This window comes from Dryobates pubescens, chromosome Z (assembly GCF_014839835.1).
Source record: "Dryobates pubescens isolate bDryPub1 chromosome Z, bDryPub1.pri, whole genome shotgun sequence".
Lineage (NCBI taxonomy): Eukaryota > Metazoa > Chordata > Aves > Piciformes > Picidae > Dryobates > Dryobates pubescens.
The window spans coordinates 39,411,615-39,427,197 of record NC_071657.1 but is presented as its reverse complement, the minus strand read 5'-3'; the positions used below and the strand labels follow the sequence as shown (position 1 = coordinate 39,427,197).

Below are 15,583 nucleotides of genomic sequence, written 5' to 3'. Positions count from 1 at the left end.
TGCCAGTGTTCACTGTTACAGTCAATGACCGTACAAACACAATACTGTGGCTGAAGGTATACTGCATCGGTGTATTGGGCAAGACAACTACTACTCCACAGTCAGTAAATTGATCTTAGCAAAATCCCTGTCTTTTTCTCAAGACATTGACAATTATACAGCTTCTTTCACCCCTGGTTAGGAGGCCTCTGTGCCCCAGCACCAACTCCTTGTCTCTGTTATTTACAGTACTACACGTCTTGCCTCTGGACTTAAACACAGGGTTTGGACAGCTTAACCCATTAGCCTGATGTTCTAAGAGAGCATAAAAACTCTATTCCCCCTTCCTTCCCTCCACGCAGCAAATTTTGGATCCTCCTTTTGCCATTTTCAGTTGTGCTTGGCACAGACTGGGAACCTTGTATAGTCCTCTCAGCTTTGTGAAGTGCTTTGCTATTCTAGGTTCCTCCAATATAATAACAAGACCTGAATGCTCCTTCCTTGAACTCACACATAGAGCTGAAATGTGATGAGGACTTTCCAAGACCATGACATGATAGATTGAGAAAAGGCATTTCAACCAGTCTACAGTCTAGCCTTAGTTGACCACAAAACAGCAAATTCCAGCATGAGCACGGTCACCCCAGGAATCATTTACTAAATACATCTTTATTGATACTGAGTGCATAGGTGAACAGAACTTTCTGCAGTGTCACAAGAAGGTGGGATGACAGTAACTCACAGAGGTCTAGTGTGCACGTATAATCCAAGCACAAGAATACCTCTGTGCATTTTTAACACCTTGCAACCCCTGTCCCTAGGGAGAAAATTACAAGGCTAGACAAAGCTCTAACACCAAATTCACATTAAGACTGTCAAAAATTGTATCAACCAAATGCCTTGCTAGCCTAGAAAATACTTGCACATTCTGAATGGGATTTTCTAAAACGCTCCATGTTGACAAAAAAAACTGCCCCAGCAAAGGTAGTGAGAGCTTCACCTATGCATTTTCTGTCAGGTCTCATTTACACTTGCAAGAACTGTTTCTAGTCATGCAGAAGGATATCATTTACATGAATCAGAGGAAGCAAAATTCTGAATTGCCTGGGAAACACAAACAAGACAACACCAAAAATATATCTTCCCAGTAGCCAGTCCATCCCACAGCTCTCAGGAGAAACTCCACTTCTTTACCAACCACAAGTTTCATTTGCCAAAAACCTATGTCTTCAGCTTTCTTCCGACTGATCTGTTAGGAAGAAAACTGTTGCCTTCTGGCATTGCACAGCCATCTTTCTCCATGCTTCAAGTGATCTTCCACTTGTCTTGTGAACAAGCAGGAGCAGGAATCAAAGTTTCTAAATGTGGGGCATGGGGAAAATCCTTACTTCTTCAGCCTTTTTGTACGTTACAGAGCAGCCGGGGAAATGCCAAATAATACAGAAAAGTGGGTAACACCTTGTAGCTTCCTGATGGCTAAGAAGAGACATGGAATCTGCATGCTATAAAGGCTGGTAGCAGGTGGGCAGGGTAGTAAATTCTACCACTGTTGAGCTGATCCTGCAGTACAGTGAGTCCAGGTTTTGAACATCTCATCTAAAGGGTATTTGTACTTTTTCTGATGCACATGCTACATGATTGCCAGTTCTGACACATGCACAAAGCAATCTGTAGAGCACACGCACAAAGCAGTATATAGATTAGCTGAGCACTGATTTGTGTTCCTACTGTAAGGTCTTTTATGAAGTATCATTTTAACTGGCAGATCTATCTTTTATGTGTAATCATTGTGCCAGAATTACTATCTCAAATTTTAACTAAAAATCTTGGAATTTATTGTAATACAACCAAGTTAATACTAAAATACTTATAAGCCAGTTGTGCAACCCCAATTGATTTTAAGGACTCGGCTGTGCACCAAGCCCTTCTCTGATCTCAGCCAAATCTGTAACTGGTAGAGTTGTATGGAGTCAGAAAGCACTTATCAATGCCCACTATTACCATCACCTTCTCTCATTCCTTATGGTGCTTCCTGTCTTGTAGAGACCAAGCTCAAAGGCACCCCCAACCATTGGCATTGTAGGGGTTGTACAGCCGTGGGAGCATTTTCTACAAAGCACTGTTCAGCCACATTTGTAATGCAGGGGTAAAGATGAGAGCTGAGCCTGTCACTGACACCACAAGAAATAACCAAAGAAAGATCCGATCCAGGACTTGAGCTACAAACTTCCAGTCTTGGACAACCTGGGAAGGAGAGAGGGAGAACAAATGGAAACAATAATGAGCCCAGGACTTTGTTGGTAATACTGCCTATATTTAGTCTTCAAAATCCTGTTTTAGAAATTAGAAGGTTGTAGAATGCTGCATGCTAAAACTGACACAGACCACCTTCTCAGCACCCATAGTTGCCAGTCACCCAAAACCCCAAAATAATTCCATAACTTCACACACATGGTAGTCAGACTTCTTTCAGCCTGTACAAAAGCTTTCAGCTAAGTGCATAGGCAAATGTTTACAGACTCAAGCTTCAAGATGGCTTTAATGAGCTGTATTTCTTTTCAAAGGACTGCATTTCCCTTCAAGTGACAGGATTTGGCTCCAACACAGCTCTTCAAGGCAGATACTGCTTCCAGTACTAGCAGTCCCACTAGGCTTCACTTGCTTAAGTGCTCTGTTGGCTCAGATTCTGTGCATTAAGGGAAGATATTTTTTGTTGTGAGGTCTAGCACAACTCTGCACTCACAGAATAGCTATTTATAAGTCAAGCTATTTATAATTCAAGGGACTTCTTTTATTAAAAATTATTTAAGCTTCTGTGGTAGTTCTAGGCTAGGCCTTTAAAATTTAGCTGCAGATTTCGAGCAGAAAAGTGGAAAAATATAAATAAATCACTATTGGGTGTAAAAAGGAAAACAAAAGATTATTCTAAACAAATTCATTGGGTAAATGTTTGGGATAAGAGAAGCTGTATCATAACAATTCTTCCCATTTCACTTCCCATTCCTTTTCTCTTCTCTTATTGCTTCGCTGGGGAGAAGATAACACACTTCTGGCTGGCCTTGAAATAAGCTTAACACTGCTTTCTCTCGACTCCTCTCTCTTTCTTGGTACCAGGAGGTCTGGGAGGTTTGGGGCGGGGAGCAGTGGAGCAGCTTCTCTGGTGTTTTTGACCAGGGGAGTTTCCATGTTGTTTGCTAATTGTAAATACCTGTATAATATTGTAAGTACTGTGTATTTTGTACATATTCATTGCATTCCATTGTAGAGTGTAGATTTTGCTTGTAAATGCAGCTTCATTTGCTTCTAACTGCGTTGGTCTGCCTTAAAAGTTAATGCTGGGGGGAAACTTCAACCCACCACAGCTTCAAGGAGGTGACTTCAGTCAGGGACACTATACTACATGTTTGATTTACTGCTTATCTTTCTGCTGAAGTCTTCTCAGCACAGTTTGAGAAAAAAGCCTTAGTGTTTGCTAGGAGGGTGCTAACAGCAGTTTTTCTCTTTCCATAGGCTAAGTGCATTACTCTACCGTCTTCCCCTCACATGTGCATTTTTATGCACACAGTAATTTGCCTTTTTAATAGCTCGATGGATTGTTGGAAGAAGAATAAAGATGGCAGTTAAGGACTAATATGAACTGATGCTAGTGAAAATCTAAAGGACCTGTATTCAAAACAGGGCAGCTGCACTGTACATAGTTGCCAGGAGGTCAGGACTGAGACCTGGCAACTGCTGCAGAGCCTTGTTATGACTGTCATGGAAGATAGACTCTAAGAGCATGTGACGGTTCAGAGGTTTTCCAGATTCATGTGTATTCCCAAGTTGAACAGGACAATGTTAGACAAATAGTCTCAAAACAGGAATTCCTCTAGGAGAAGCTGATGTCTGTAAAGAGCGGGGACTCCCACAGCATGACACAGTTCTCCTTGAAGCAGTGAGTTTTCCCAAAAGACATATTATTTATCTATCAGGGACATCTCTCAGGACATGTCTCAGATGAGAGCAGGAAGAAGATGAAAAAGGAGAGGCATGGAGAAAAATTAAGAGCTTGAAAGCCATTGCTGTCAAGGAAACTATGATTCCTCCTTTCACCTACCTGTCTGATGAAATGCTCCTTTTTAACATGCCTGGAAATGTATCGAATGGAGTCAGCTGCCTTTTCCAAGAAGGCAATAACAATTTTCTCTCCATCTTTTGCTTGCTTGTGTTTCTGCTTCCCTGGGAGCTTTGATTTCAAGATGGTTTCCTTCTCTTCAGTCTCTGAGAAGGAATAACGATCTACATGGCCTTTCATGCACAGCAGCCGAGGCAACTTCTGGAGGAAGAGTCTTTTAACCCAGGGAGCCATGGGATGGTAAGTTGCTGAGGAGCGGTGGTGGACATTGATAACAAACACAGTCACGATGATGGAGAGAGTCACAAAAATCATGATGAACAGCAGATACTCACCAATCAGAGGGATGACTTTGGAAGAAGAAGGGATTATTTCCTCGATCACTAAAAGGAATACAGTGAGGGAAACTAGAACGGATGTAGATAATGAAAGCTTTTCTCCTTCGTCTGAAGGCAGGTAAAACACCAGGACAGTCAGAAATGATAGTCCCAGGCAAGGAATTATTAAGAAAAGAGTGTAAAATAGTGGAAGGCGTCTCAACACAAAGGAGTAAGTGACAAATGGGTAAGAGTACAGACCGTCCTTCCTGTTGCCTTTCATACCTTTGGCATTTAAGATCTCCCATTCCCCATTATCAAAGAAGTCTTTCCTGTCTACATTTTCATCTACTAAAATTAAGTCCACCATACTGCCATCATACGTCCATGACCCAAATTTCATGGAGCAGTTCTGCCTGTCGAAGGGGAAGAAAGTCACATCCATTGTGCAGGAACTCTTATAACTGGCTGGTGGTGTCCAGGTCACCGCTCCATTGTACTTCACTATGGCTTTGGTCATCAGGGATCCTTCAAAACGCCCATCAGCACTGGGAGTTGGACAGGAAGAAACAGGAGTAAGTTTAGTACTATGTTTGCCCCAGTTCTAGCCCCTCACAGCTGTGCTTTCTACCCATCACATGAAGCAAAACAGAAGCCAACATTCATACTGCCTGAAGACACAACACACGTAAGTTTCATAGAGACGCCTTGCTCAAGCAGGGAGCAAGGAGCCATGCTACTTACTTTTCAAATAAAACAATGTCAGGAAGCCACAGGGACTCAGAGGGGACACGGATGGCAGTGATCCCACCATATTCCTCTGGATTCCAAGACAGCTTGTGGTCCATCCATTCCTATAACAAGCCGGTACAGTCCTTTACCACTCACAACAGCCTCATTCCTTTTCCTACTATCAGCCTCAAAGGGACTGCATTGCATGGCACAATGAGCAGAGCTTGGTATAAGACTGCTCAGCTGCAGAGAGACTACCAGGCAGACTTGGCTGGGAGATGTTTATTCCCACAAACACTTCCCCTCTAGCTACAGGTGGGTTCCAGCAACAGCAACACATCCCTTTGCAGGCAACCTTAACTCTTGGAGTATACTTGACTCGTACCTCACTCACCACCTGGTCCAGCCCATCTGAGGGTAGTCCAGAAGGAAAGAGCCTCTTTCCTTGAGTATGGCACCTCTTCTTCCCTCTGAGAACCAACTCATGCTGGTTTTGACGGGCACTGACCCCACAGAAGATCCAGCTGGCATGGGTACTACTACCCATGGAACAGAGAGGTGTCCTGGAATTATTTCTCAGTGGAAACCTGTCTTTTTTCAGCAAACAGAACATGACATCTATTATCTGAACACTGCCCCTGCAAAGCAGGTAATCTTTCATCAGGAAGACTGGCACACTATTGCAGGATAAATAACCCAACAATGCTGTAAAGCATTTGGTTACAGTTCTAAGGAGATAACATAAAAAAAGGCAAAAGGTGGTGAAGTCCTGTCTATTTTCATCTTGCTGAACTCCAGAAAAAGTTTTTCCTCCTCTTTTTTTTTTTTTTTTTTTCCCTCAAATGGGTAGGTCCTAGCAAAGCAGCTCTAGCAACCTGGAGATTTTCATGGAGATGCAGTGTATAAACAGCTCTCTAATCTTCATTCATTATTGATGAGAGGTTTCACTTTCTCACAGAAATAGCAGTGAGAGGAGGCCAGAGCTGTAGAGTGTGGTCAATACCAAGAAGCAAAAGATAACCAATTTCCATTAAGCTGCAGCACTAAGAGCTCTCCAGGGATGTGGGGTCCTCAGCCTCCTCCAGACAATTTCCTCCATGTCTTAAGAATGAACCAAAAATAAATCTTCTCTGCTGCTTCTCCCACCATGATGTTCCCTTCTTACTTCTTTGCTTCCACATACAACTAGGGATTCCACAAAAACTTATTGTTGCATTCCTTTACCATGTGGCAGCAACCCTGAGGCTCTCCTCAGTAGAGACCTGAACAGAGAGAGAACAAGCATCTTCTTCCTCCAGGTGCAGGCAAGGGATGGGATTCAAGGGCATGGGCAGGTGGCTGGTAGACCCCCTCCTAAAATCTGGCCTGAGGCATAAGCCAAGGAGGCAGTTACCCAGGGTGGTGCCATGACAGGATTAATGGCTCCACTACCTGCACCAGAAGAGCTACAAACCCACTCTCTGATTGACCCCAATGGTGGGTATCAGCTATTAGGCACAGCCCTCCACTCCTGGCACCTCTGAAGGAGGGTTGGGAGCTGTTCAGATGTGGAAAGAGAAGAATGGCTGATGCTGCTCTTAGCCTCAGTAGCAGAGAGAGAGCATGCAACTTTTAGCATGTACTTTTCTCTGTGGATTGGTATCCAGCAGGTGTTTCCAACAGAGAGGACTCGCATGGGGGTACAGACTCATACATGTTCTGGACATCTCCTGTAACAGGAGGTTTGGGCTGGAAACACACCTATTACACAAAGGAATAGTCTGGGCTGACAGCACAGCCAACACAGCCAGCTCATAGCCTGCACTAACACAGCAGAAGCAAATACCCTGTGAGCCACTTGGAGATAAAGCCATCCATCTGGAGTTGAACTGGAGCAGCTTCTCAGCCTGGGCTATTTGCTGCATCTACAATATCCCTCTTGCCCCTGCCCTGCATTGATTTCTCTCCAGCTGAAGTGCTCTTTCATGTCTGCCAGGCAAATGGTTGTGTGTCTTCTTACTAGAGCAGAAAACAGATTGTGGGCAGACTTTGAAGCTGAGCAGTTTAAAATGGGAATCTTCCTATGGGCTATGCTGACAACAACTGTAGCAGTTTCCTCCAAACTGCTGCAGACCCTCCCATTGCTCTCCACCTCCTCCAGTTCTGCCAAATTCCTATCTCTGGGCTGTCATTCAAGTGCTTAACCCACAACAAGTGGACTGGACTCAAATTCTTGACTCTTGCAAGCAGACTCCATAGCTTGCCTAAACCCTGCTACTTTCTCAGCAACTACTAAAAGCACCTTTACACCTTGTGTGTCTGCCTGTATGCATATCATCCAGTTCTACCAACTTGAGCATCTGGATGTTTGAGGTAAAAGAGGAAAAAAAAGAAAAGAAAAGAAAAAAGAAAGTCTTGTATTTAATCTTTGTTCACCTAAAATAAGGCAGACTCTTGCAAAGAAATTATTCCCCCTCAATCTCCCACACCCAGGGTGAGGAACAAACTTCTCTGATCTCCCCAGCTCCTGAAGAAGGACAGGGTCTGTGTAATTAGTGCTGTGGTTTGTTATATTGTTTTTGACTTCTCCTTAACCAAGTGAAAAGAAGTTACTTATGCTTAGTTTTATGGACTTTCTTCTAGCTGTTCTGCCTATGCACTCTAATTATCCCCCCCAGGCACTGGACTGCATGTGGGAATAGTTCACACTAAGCCTATGGGAATGCATGACTCCCAAAGCAGGGCATCTGGGTTAGGTAGGCCATGGTTATTATAGTGCTCAGCCTGAACTCCTGGAGGCATCTGCATGTGTGAAAAGCAGAGCCTATGCCTCACATTTTCTGTTCCTTTTGCCTTTCTTTCAGGTCTTGATGTTCTCAAGTCCCTCAGATGGAGAATGTGTATTAGGACTGGTAACAACTAGCAAGAGCTCAGCTCAGAAATTCTGTCACATTGCTGAGTTACCCTAGGGAGCTGCACTGGCTAAAGACTGAGCACAGACTCCAAAGGCCTCCAGAGAAATTAGCATGTTTATAGTGCATACTCTGGGTAGATCCTACTTTCAGTCACTGCACGAGGTAGAAGGATCAGATAAAGAGATAAAGTAGCTTCTCCATCATCCTCCCCTACACCTGAAAGGCAAAAGTGGATGGTGGCATGTCCTTACCTCCTGCAGCACATTTAGGAGTAATGGGCAACAGGACCTGATTTCCCACAGCCAGAGTCATGGAAAAAAATGGCCAAGGGGCTATTACTCTGGGGAGGTTGGTGCTGCAGTACAAACAGGGTGCCCAGCATGGATGGGCTAACCTGAAATGTCCATGCACAAGTTCATGCATCAATGGAGAGAGAATCTGCCTGTCTATATTAGCATCTCGGGCCTAATGCCCTTGGGCAGATTGGCCTTCTATTGTGAGTAAGCACTTCAGGTCTCTCTCTTCTACAGACATTGTATTCTGAGTAAAAATATCACCCAGCCAGAAGGATGAAGGCTGCCCTAAAGCATAGGGACACTTTGCTGTCCAAGCAGACAAGTCTTCCCCATGAAGAAGGAGACGGTCAGACCAAGGAATATTATGTCAAAGGCTGCAAAAGACTGTAAAATATTTCTGGGTACACTTGCTGGAACAGAGAGAATGAGTAGTGTAAAATGGGTTGATTCCACACCTGCAGACTGCATGGCTTGTACCTGTAGAGGAAGGTAGGTGCTGCAGCCTGTAATGAGAGAGAGGGAATGGGGAGAGGACAGGAGAGGGAGGGGTTACCTTTGTAGAAGGGCTCTGTTATTTGCCCAGGTGTCTACTCAGGAAAAACCAGGAAACCAGGATCTGGCCCTGTGCATGTGAAGGATTCTGCTACAGCAGCTGAAGGTAAGGAAAATGTAACATCACAGCTCTTTCAGGCTAGCTCTCAGCAGTTGGATTCAGATCAGCAGCAAATTTCCCCAGCAGGCAGGAAAATTCTTGCCCTCCCTACAGTAAGAGGGAATCTGGGCTTCTCCTTCTTCAAGAGAAAGACCGCCTTTGCATGTAATGTCCATATGGCCTTTAGGGGTTCTGCTTCACCCAAAACTCACCCCCACCCACAGTACTACAAGTAGCAGAGTGAGAACAAGAACCAAGACATTCTTCACCAGCCCAGTGACCTCTCGGAACCATTTTCCATGACATCATTTCAAGTATGGCTTGTGCTTTTATGTCTTCTGCGTGGGATCAACTGACATGTTTGTAGATGCTCACATGGCCAAGAGACTTAGAAAAAACTGTCACAAGGTCAGTGAACTGGTGCAATGTAATATAAACCAAATGCAGTGTTCTCCAGGAGAGAAGAAGAAAGGACACCTAACAGTTCAGTTTGCACCTTTCCCCCATTTGTATAAATTATCATCACCTCCAGCAGCAATTATGTTAGAGACACACGATTAATCTGCCACAGATTTTAGTTTGGAGGGTGTGAATACGCTCACCTCTTCTTTCTTTTTAGTTATGCTGAAGAAATCTATCTGAGGCACCACTCTTAGCTTGGGCAAGAGAAATAGCACTTGGGTGACCTCTAAGTCTGAGACAGGATAGTCCCTCAGGGCACACACAGCAGCCCAGAAACAGCCATTTGTATCACAAGGTGTTGCTGTCCTGAAATACAGCTTGCTTGATCACACAGCTGGAGTGCAGGTCAGGACAAGAGGCACCCTATTTCCTAAAGCCCCACCTGCCTGCCTTTCTGACCCTTCATGAACTTGGTGGAGTGAGAGGAGTAAACCAAAAAGTTCAGGCAAGATAACATGGTGCTGCTTTGTCTGGCCACCCAAAATCACAATAGGAAATGGATGGTAGGTTGGGCAGCAGGCTGGCACAGCTGCTCAGCTCAGAGGCCCTACACTGAGAAGAAAAGTCTTATTTGGTCTAATTTACCTGCTTCAGCCACACATTGGTTGTCATCAGCTGATTCTTCTCATCCTAGAGGGACACAAGGTAAAGTAAATTGCAATACCAAAACAGCCAGCAGAAACAGGCCCTATGCATAACTGAGTCCAGCCCTGTACTCAGCAGAGCTTACCATATGGTCCTGTTTCCCCACAGCTCTGAGTTCTTCAGCCACTGTTAAGGGATGTGAACAGGCTTTCTAGGTCCCTGCTCTCATATGGAACTCCTGAGGATGCAAAGGTGAGGTCTAGCATTTCACAGCAGCCCAAAAGAATCAGATGCCAAAGAGCAGGGAAGGAGCAGTGCTCAGTTAGCAAGTAGAGTCAAGATATAACAACAATAGAATAGAATGGAATAGAAGTAACCAGGTTGGAAAAGACCTTTTGGATCATTGAGTCCATGTCCCTACACTGCTCAGCCTGGAGTGAGCTTGGGAAGACACAAACTGAAACATTGCTAAATAAGAGTCTGCCTTCCATGGCACAAGTGGAAGCTGCCAGTGGGTGTAAGCAGCACACTGTTGTGTGAGTACCTCTGGGCTATATCCAAATTCCCCCCTTCATTGCAGTGATGGAAGTGAAAGGGAAGGGAAAATTTCCACATGGACAAAAACATGAGACTCTCTGTTTGGTGTCTAGTGTCTTATTTGATGGCCACCTGAGTCAAGATACAAGCTGCCCTTGGCCTTGATACAGTGAGGCCTTATTCGCTGAGAATAGTGGCCAAAAGAAGACCTTTAGGTTTGCTGCAAAACTAAAAAGTCTTTGGCATGTGCCCTGCATGAGGCAGGAAGTCACCACAGTACAGTCAGTACTGTGTTCCTGATCATCAGCTTGCACTTCATGTGTCAGGTGGCAAAATTTCCATCATAAGAATGAAAAAGATAATGTTTGGGGTTTTTTTTCCAGGGGTGTTTTCCTGGCTTCCTTTGGGGTCAGAAAGCAGCTCCAGGCCTGGTGGGCCTGGGCTGCTCAGGATGTGCTGGCCTCCTGCTCTCTGCCTTGCCAGGAAGAGGACATGGAGGAAAGGGGGTTGTCCTCCAGACCTGATGTGGAAAAGCTCGGTCCAGCCTTAGGGAGCCCATGGGCTGAGGGATTCTGCTGTGCCAGGTGCCAAAAGCACCACCAGCCCTCTAGGTGAATACATGATTGTCTCTAAAAGAACAGGTGTTTCACCCATCCAAACAAGACTTACCACATCAACAAGCTGTGATATTTTTAATCCAAAAAGGACTTTGATGGTATCATTGGAGTTTTCCACAGGGCGGACCCATTTCTGATAGCCTTGAAATAAGTGCTTGAGAAGAGCGTCCTCATTTTCAGCAATAGAGCTGAAGGCAGCCACATCTGGAAGAGAGTAATAGTGTGGGAACATGCTGGAAAGCAGATCTAGAGAATGGCACGTCCTGAGGAAGTGTCACAGAGCAATGACGTGAGACAAATTTGCCTCTGGGCAGCTCTTGTCAGTAAAATCTGTAGGAATTTAGATGTATAGACTCTCAGCAAAGTCAGTGCAAGGGGTCAGGAAGGCAAGACAACCTAAGGCCACCTCACACACAGAAAAAATCATCACACCAGAGCAGTAATGACTCTTGTACTGGGTTTCTGATTCCTGTAGCCTTTGTGCCTTGAGTTGATATACTTGCCCAGACTTTCTTATTACTCTTTCTAATATCCACAGGCTCAGCATCAGGTGCTCTCTTTCACTCTTGAGTAGTAAAAACCTAGAATGATAAATGCCATCCTGAGAAAGAGTTCTGTTTTTTCAGATACTTGTGGTGCATCACAGAGAACTGTGGACACAGGGGAAATCCAGTCACTGTGAGCCACTGCAAGCTGGCTTGCTGGCTTGCAGCTAGAAAGAGCAGAGAAACACTGTGGGCATCTCAAGGCCCAGGGATTTCACCTGCCCATGGTTGGTTTCTATGGCCTCTCTGAGACAGATGCTGCCTTTGCACAATGATCAAGGTGGTGGGATTTCCTTGCTGGAAGCTATATGGCTAGTAAGCCAGATCTGAGGAAGCCTCATGCAGCACTTGGAAATGAATCCTCCTTCTTCACTTGGGCATAGTGATCAGGAAATGGTAGAATTTACAAATCTTGGGGAAGTAACGAGGGAGGTCAACAGAACTGCTGGGGCTACCCCAACTTCCACCACAGCAAATGGGGACAGATCTTGTCTGTCTGTGCTAGGAAACTGGATTGCCTGCCCAAACATGCCAGGCAGTCATTGCATCTACGACCAAAAGTAGAAAAATAAAGTATTTCTCCCTGCCTCGCACTACCCACAACCTCAGCAGTCCTGTTCCCTGACATGTAAAAGCCTCTCCAGAGACACTGGCCCCAGCCTTTTTGCTTCCATTTAGGATGTTCATAGGGATGCATGGTTGTTAAACATAAAAGATTTAAGGGGGAAGCCATTGAATAGAAGAAATCCACAACCCCAGAAGGTGCAGGTTTAAATCCAGCTTTGTCTTAATGCTAGAATACACTGCCCTGTGTATATCTGAGTTTATCTGCACACAGATACACAGCCGCATACACTGTGGTCATAGTGTCCATAGCTGTGTATAAACTCCCTCATAGGAAAATATTTCTATTTCACAGCCCATAATTCACATGAAGTCCAGTGCCATAATTTTCCAAGGGGATATAGCAGAAAGGTGATAAAGCTGGTTTTAGGGCTGGATGTGTTGATTATCAGCTGCTAGGGAAGCTACATGAGAATGAAAAGGACTTGAAAAGTATCACAAAGAAGAAAGCGAGGAGGAACAAGATTGGTGCCCTTATAAGACAGTCTCAGTACTTGCAAGAAGACACTTCAGAAGCAGAAGTCCTCGGTGAGAAGGAAGATAACAAGTGCAAAAAAAAAAAAAAAAGCCTCATTTCATCAAGCCCTATCTGATGATTAAGCTAGAAAAAGTCATGATGGGAAGCAGCACTGCCTTTAAAAAGAGACAGAAGCTGCTCTAGGACAGGTATATGGCTGAATTAACCATATAGTGCACAGAGAAGGCAAAAGTTAGGGAGCTCCCTGGCAGGTTACTGCACATACAAGTAACCAAGCATTGTTTGCCATCTCCTCCTAGGAGTGCTGGGGCAGGGAATCTGCTAAAGCAACATGCATAACACCCAGAGAAATACACCCAAGACACTTGGCTTTTCATCAGCTTCCCTAAGGCATTTCAGTTTACCTCCTGATGATGGAGATTCTCCTGTAACTCCCTTTAGTGACCACCCTCCCCTCCACCCCCCAGTTATTAAAACCTCGTTGCCACACCAGCTGTAGTTACAATACAAAGGCAGCAGCTGATACAACCCTCTTTTACTAGTTAGAATACATTAAGAAGAGAACCAAGGGAAGCCAGAATTTACCCTGTACCACCCATCAGCAGCTAACTGGCCAGCCAAACACCCAAAACATCCTGACCATCGGCAGCTCAACTTGGAAGAAAAAGAAATCACACTTACCTGAGTGACTCAGACACAGCACAAAAACCACTAGGCAAAGCATGGGCACTGCTGTAGCTTTTCCTTTCAATTTGATCCTTTGTCTTCATAAGCAAATTGGTGTCATCCTAGAAAAGGACTGAAACAATCTAGTTAAAAATCAAGGCAATTGAGTCTGCAAGGCAAGGCAGCACATTTCAAGCCTTATCTCGGCTCATTATGATGCTCTGTAAATCACACTTCATTGATTTTCCGTCAGCTGTCACATCCCGTAAGCCTAAAATAGGGTTCTGGGTCCTAAACTCTGACTGATTTGTTTGTAGTGGTATTTGGGTGGCTATAGCCACTTCAGGTCTGCGAGTAGAAGTGATACTAGGTTTTAAAGGAGGAGGAACATCTTTTATTATGCTGACACATCTGGGCTAAAACCAAGGCTGCAGATCAGACCCGAAGACAGATCATACGCCTGAAAGATTGTCTGTTTGCTCCAGCTGTATCAGTTGGTCTAACAAAAAAGGCAGCCTGCCTGCAGATCTAACTTAGCTTATTCATTTCTCATACTGCACTTGCTGGCTTGCAGCTATAAAATGGATTTTTGAAGGGAAAAAAACAGGAAGATATAGGTGGGAAAACAGGGCATATTTCTGAATTTATGGCTCATCACTCATGCACAAAACATCACAGACAACAGCAGAGAAATGCTTGCACACTACGGTTTACTGGCACAGCTTTAACAGAATATGTTGCTCCAAGGCTTTGTGTTTAGCAACAAGAGTGATGAGGCCTTTGATTATTTAGCTAGTTCCACTTGTAGGTGTCACTCCTGTCCAGCAACACCTCAGGCAGGGCTTCCATTCAGAAACTACCAGAAACTGCTGATATTAAAAAGGCTGTGGGTTTCTCTTTTCCTATTCCCCTGCCACTTCTTTGCCAAGGGATCTCAGGATCTTCTTGGTTTTCTTCCTAAGTGAAAGTCACTTTGCCATCTCTCTCCAAAGAAGTGTTTTTTCCTTGAACTTGAACAGTTCAAGACAAAGTGGTGCAAAATCCTTTTAGGTTGCACCCAGATCTGAAACTCCTCTGACTTTGATTTATTCTTCCTGGCTATTTGATTGCTGACTTTGACATGGGAAATTAGGGGATTTTCCAGCCACATCCTCCCCCATGTCTTGCAGTGGCCTAGATTCTGCTACAGTCAGAAGCTATGTGATTCAGATGTGCCTTCTGTAACATCCTCTCAGAGGATTATTAACTGGCAGTTGTAAGCTTATCAGATTATTCCACTTCCTGTAATGAAAGATGTTATTTCAGTGTGGTTCAAAGTACATTGTTGATACAAGTAACCTTCTTGAAGTGTTCTACCACCTTATTTGTGCTGCTGTGGACTTGTAGTTCCCTTCATCCAGGTACCCAGCCTACCTGGTCTCTGGCAGGCCATGGGCAGCAGCTCAGTATGCCTTTTCCTTAACTGTACTACACATGGGAAATCTGCAAAGCCCTTGTTTGCTCCTCAGCTCTGCTGGCAGGGCTGGAGGAACAGCAGGTTTCCTCTGCACCTTTCCTCCTAGCAGCTGCAGAAAGCAACTCAAAACTAACAGTGTTATCAAGAGACTGTTTTGAATGAAGGGCATTGTTTTTTCCAGCTGCTGTCAATACCTGATGGCTCAGTTTACCTGTTACATGTAGACCAGACAGAAGCACACAACTGATCAGGGTGCACAGTAAGGGTCCTTTACGTATGTTGGCATCAAACAGCAAATGTTTGGCTGGGGTGGTATGGACAGACAGTGCCAAAAACTGCTATAAAATTGAGGTCTTGCTTCTTCGGTCTGGAGAGATACTAACTTGCTTCTGCTTGATTTGGGCTGCATTGTTTTGCTATTAACTTCTCTGCTCCTGTCTTTCTTCCCTGTTGTACAGGGAGGTAAGTGGGGGGAGGGGGAGAAGCTAGTAGCTTCCCCTGGTCTTTGACCAGGGTTCTTGTGCTGTTTATTAATTGTAAAGGCCTGTAAATACTGTAAATACTTTTCTGTTGAGAATATGCCTTTGCTTTTCCACAAGTTGCATGAGATTTGTAACTGACATGGGGCT

General features: G+C 44.5%; 1 protein-coding gene across 1 annotated transcript; it reads right to left on the bottom strand.

Moving 5' to 3' along the window:
* Nucleotides 1-2,025: 2,025 nt before the first annotated feature.
* CHRNB3 (cholinergic receptor nicotinic beta 3 subunit) lies at nucleotides 2,026-13,654 on the bottom strand. Its single transcript, XM_009908778.2, has 6 exons — nucleotides 13,514-13,654; nucleotides 11,238-11,389; nucleotides 10,032-10,076; nucleotides 5,155-5,264; nucleotides 4,076-4,958; nucleotides 2,026-2,223 (listed from the first exon to the last, which is right to left on the bottom strand). Exons 1-6 carry the CDS (start codon nucleotides 13,554-13,556, stop codon nucleotides 2,089-2,091), a joined length of 1,368 nt encoding a protein of 455 aa, XP_009907080.2. The 5' UTR covers nucleotides 13,557-13,654; the 3' UTR covers nucleotides 2,026-2,088.
* Between the last annotated feature and the right edge of the window lie 1,929 nt (nucleotides 13,655-15,583).